The 4,786-nt window shown below is 40.2% G+C and overlaps 1 protein-coding gene across 1 annotated transcript in view; it reads left to right on the top strand.

Moving 5' to 3' along the window:
* LOC112513514 (dolichyl-diphosphooligosaccharide--protein glycosyltransferase subunit 2-like) overlaps positions 1-4,786 on the top strand; it is a 16,242-nt gene that overhangs the window by 8,351 nt on the left and 3,105 nt on the right. Inside the window, exons 13-17 of the mRNA XM_025119801.1 lie at positions 2,968-3,057; positions 3,154-3,296; positions 3,667-3,778; positions 3,867-3,950; positions 4,591-4,671. Coding sequence (XP_024975569.1) covers positions 2,968-3,057; positions 3,154-3,296; positions 3,667-3,778; positions 3,867-3,950; positions 4,591-4,671 — 510 coding nt within the window. The remainder of the gene's footprint in view (positions 1-2,967; positions 3,058-3,153; positions 3,297-3,666; positions 3,779-3,866; positions 3,951-4,590; positions 4,672-4,786) is intronic.

The raw sequence follows: 4,786 nt of genomic DNA, 5'->3' as shown, positions 1-4,786 counted from the left end.
CCTTTGGCTACTAACCGGGCCTTGTATTTATTGACTTCTCCATGCTCATTAAGCTTCGTCTTGTATATCCATTTAACACCAATGCACTTGGTGTTATTTGGTAGCACAACTAGATCCCACGTGTGGTTCCTCTCTATAGCTTCTATTTCGGCATCCATAGCAACTCTCCATTTTTTGTTTTTAACARCTTCTTCGTAGGTTACTGGATCATGGTGATTCATTTCCACCATATTCAACTCATCTTCTTCGAGGGGMTCGTTACYAGTGACGTAATCACTAAGATAACGTGAGGTTCTCCTTTGCCGACCCCCCCTCGCTCTTGTATTGTTGGTTCCTGCAGCCCTCGTTTCTTCATTCTCGCCATGGTTGTCTTCATCATGAACGTCTTCGTCGTCTACATAGTTTTCTTCCCGTTCACCATCACTYCATGTYAGCTCAGTTTCCATTTTTTCACCTTRATTGGTTCCCCAATCCCATAGCTTTTCTTCTTCAAAGATTACGTCTTTACTTGTAGTGATCTTCTTTGTTTGAGGATTGTAGAGTCTGTAGCCTTTTGATTCTTCACTTAAGCCTACCAATATGCAAGTGACACTTTTATCATCAAGCTTACCTCGTTTCTGATCAGATACGTGAACATGTGCAAGGCATCCCCATACTCTCAAATGCTCCATAGTAGGTTTGGTACCACACCATGTTTCTTGAGGTGTAACATCCTTCAGTGCTTTAGTAGGACATCTATTGAGAACATAAAAAATCCAGACCACAGCCTCCGTCCAGAAAACTCTCGGCATCTTTTTGGCAGCYAACATTGTTCTCACCATGTTCATCACCGTTCGGTTTTTCCGCTCTGCAACACCATTCTGCTGGGGCGTATATGCGGCAGTCAATTGCCTAATTATTCCATGCTCCGTACAAAATTTATTAAACAACTCCGATGTAAACTCTCCGCCTCTATATGTCCGTAAAGCCTTGATCATTTTACCTGTCTCGGTTTCAACCCGGTTTTTGAAATTCTTGAAGCATACGAACGCTTCTKATTTCTCACCAAGCAAATAAGACCAAGCCTTTCGACTATAATCATCTATAAAGCATAAGACGTACCTTTTTCCGCTATTTGAYGTTGGAGTGATCGGGCCACAAATATCAGAGTGTACTAACTCAAGAATCTCTTTTGCTCTCCACATGCTTTGCTTTGGAATGGCCTTCCTGTGTTGCTTACCGACAAGACAATCGGTGCATATGGTTTTGCTGACCTCAAACTCATGCATCCCTCGAACCATATTCTTCTTCTGTATCATCTCCATTCCTGTAGTACTTAGGTGCCCATAACGCTCATGCCATAGTTTGGAGAGATCTTCCGTGGTTGAATATAAACATCCTTCAGTCTTCTTTACGGTACCCGCTCTAGATTGATCGAATACGGGAAACATGCGATTTGTACTCATACTACTTTGAATGAGCAACCCCTTTTGGCGGTGATATATCTTGCATATATCGGACTGTATAAGGATTGACAGTCCCTTCTCYTGTAGTTGGCCCATGCTCAAGAGGTTATTCTTGAGTTCTGGCACRTAATAGACTTCACTTATCACATATGCACCACCATTCAACATTAGTTTTACCTGTCCYTTTTCACTAACCTCAATTCGTGTATTATTTCCCAACTTGACTGAGTGAGAAAAACTCACATCCAAGTTGGTAAATTTCTCCATGTCTYCGCACATATGGTTTGAGCAACCTGAATCCAAGAACCAAACATTGTTCTTCTTTGTTTCCTCGAGTTGTGCCATGAGCATCATCTCATCCTCCTTGTCGAACTCTGCGTAGTTTGCYTCCCTCCATGTTGGGCATTCATATTGGAAATGACCCAATTTGTGGCACTTGTAACACTCGGTGGTTGCTCGGTTATATGATTGTCTTCCTCGGCCCCGTCCTCTTCCTCTAAAGCTTGATCTTCCTCGACCTCGAACCCCCGTGCCTTCATCGAAGTGGACCTTTAGRACTTGCTCTTCTTCCTTGTCATGTTTTTTGAACTTCTGCTCATGAACTACCAGCGTGCTTTGTAGTTCGTCTATCGACATCTTCTCGATGTCTCTGGACTCTTCAATGGATACCACCACGAACATATACTTCTCTGTGAGTATCCGCAAAAAAATTTCAACTATCTTCACATCGGGCATCGTTTCTCCATTGCTCCKCATCTGATTCGAGATCGTCAAGACTCTAGCAAAATACTYYGTAATCGTCTCACTGGATTTCATTTCGAGGACCTCGAAATCTCTTCGTAATTTCTGCAGTAGYGACTTCTTAACTCGTTCATTCCCTTCGAACCTCTTCTTCATGGAATCCCACAYGGTTTTCGCTGTACGTCTATCAAGAATCTGTTCAAACGTTACCCTATCAATCGCTTGATAGAGGTAATGTTTCACTTGTTGATCCTTAACACGGGCCTCCTCCAGTCGCTTCTTCTGTCCGTCATTGAGAACAATACAAGGTGAGGGTTCTTCAAAACCGGGGTCGATCAGGTTCCATAGTCGCTTTGCTTTCAAAAGGTTCTCCATCATCTCACTCTAGTGCTCATAGTGTCCGTCAAAATGGGGCACCTTCAGCTTCTCCTCACTCATTTTCTATTCTTGGTTTTGATCGATCTCAGCTCTGATGCYAGATTGTTAGAAGAAAAAAAATAAAGAAACAGAAACCAAATTCGATGGTTCTTTATTGCTGCAAAGAGGGCCTTTAAATAGCCAAAGCTACAACTAAAACAAGCTAAAAACAGGAGAACAAAACAGAAAAAAAAAAAAAAAAAACTTCTAAACTCCTAAAGAATAGGATTATTCACAAAACAGAAAAGACCAAGTAAAAGGACTGCACGTGGACTTTTACTTTTTCAATATGTATCATGTTATGCAAAGAGTTTTTAGTCTTTGATTTTTGATTATCGTATCTTCTTCACCTTTTCATATTCAGGAACTCAGATTTGACCCTAAAGAAGCGGTCCATATTCTGGATGCTTTGCCAGTAGGTGTTGATGTTGGGGAGTATGTTTTCGCTTTTGAGGTACCTAGTATTGTGCAACCAAATGATCTATTTTAGCTTTCTCTTATAATTTTTACGAATTGCCTCCCACCCTCGATTATATTTTCTGCTCTGTAGATTGTGCTTTCAGACCCGGAACATAAAAAAATKTATGCAACTGGAGGACGAGCAAAAGTTCCAATCTATGTCACAGGAGTTGTCAAAGTTGATAATGCCAAAGTTGAAGTACTTGAGAGCGACAGCATAGAGACTCAAAAGAAGTATGATACTCAATTTCAAATCTGTGACTGTTCCTAAAAGTGAGCATTGCTTCTGTTTTCCGGATGTGTACCAAATGCACCCTATGWAAACCGGAAGAATAGGTTTTGTTGGGTTATGAACAAATCCCAATTTTTAGACTTCTAGCCTTGGTAATAGTAAACAAAGATAGAAGATGTGAGAATTGTGGGAAACTTTAAACGTAAATCTGGGCAATTGCTTTTAAGAAAWTTCATAGGCACACGGATTATCTGCTTAGAAAGTGTACTGATGATGATTTTCATCTGAATTAGTATAAAATTCTTGTTGATTATGAATTTTTAAATGTCAGCTGACGTTTGAATACACAATTCCAATATTTTGATTGATTAGGCTCGATTTACCCGGAAAGAATGACGTGGGTTTGTCAGCAAACCATCTCCAAAAACTGCGGTTGTCCTTTCAGTTGACGACTCCTCTTCAAAACGAGTTCAAACCTCACCAGGTCTCTGAACAGCTCGCATGCTACTCTTCTGTATCTTGGATCTCTTTGTTTTCGTGATTAAGTTATATTTTGTTCCGTCTATTTATAGGCATTGTTGACGTTGAGACATGAATCGGGAGTCGAACATATTTTTGTTATCGGGAACTCTGGCAAACAGTTTGAGATAACACTGGTCAGTTTTTTCACCATTTCAATATTTATGTTTCTCGTTCAATAATCTACAAGGCTGCATGTGAAACATCTTATATAGAAAATCAAACAACTCCATGCGATACTCCTTCCATAGAAGCTTAATGAGCTTAATGAGACTCACAACTAATTCRGTCATCTATACATGAGTATATGACTTAGAAAGTGGCTTATTCAATAAGCTTCTAAGGGGGAGCTTGATGCAGAAAGCCAGGTTTTWTCCTAACCTGCCCCACCCAATTAAACAACATTCTCCATCCATCTATGAAAAAACCCTCGTAAACAAAAACCTTCCCGCTCTATACAAACAGATTAATTCACATAGACAACTTTATCTRTACAAGACTTAATGGAAAACCAACCAAACACCCCCTAAGTGTTCATATTTCTATTTTAGTTTTTTCACTTTCAAAACAACTGCCTACTTTCCAACTCTGCCCTTAGTTATGAGATGGGGAAATTCATTACTCCCTCTGTTATTAAGGGTAAAATTGTCATTTAGTTAATTAAAAAGCWTAATAATTACATATGTCGAACTGTCTTTTTCCATTGTGGATGGTTATTTTGGGACGGAGTACATCTGACATAATTTTTATACCATGTACTACAATTCCGTGTTGCAGAATTTTCTTGGGCTTGTTGAGAAATTCTTTTATCTCTCTGGTAAATATGACATGGAGGTGACAGTGGGTGATGCCGCCATGGTAAATTCTTTGAGCAAGTTTTATTCTTTCTTTCCGCACACTTTGCACAGGCTGGTAGTCTTCACAGAAGCAGCCAGAGGTCAAGTCTGCCTACCCCCTCCTCCCCGCGGTTGGG

This window comes from Cynara cardunculus (assembly GCF_001531365.2).
Source record: "Cynara cardunculus var. scolymus isolate 2C chromosome LG 5, CcrdV1, whole genome shotgun sequence".
NCBI classification, from domain to species: Eukaryota; Viridiplantae; Streptophyta; class Magnoliopsida; order Asterales; family Asteraceae; genus Cynara; species Cynara cardunculus.
Note: the sequence above shows the minus strand (reverse complement) of the source record. Positions and strands in the feature narration are given on the sequence as shown.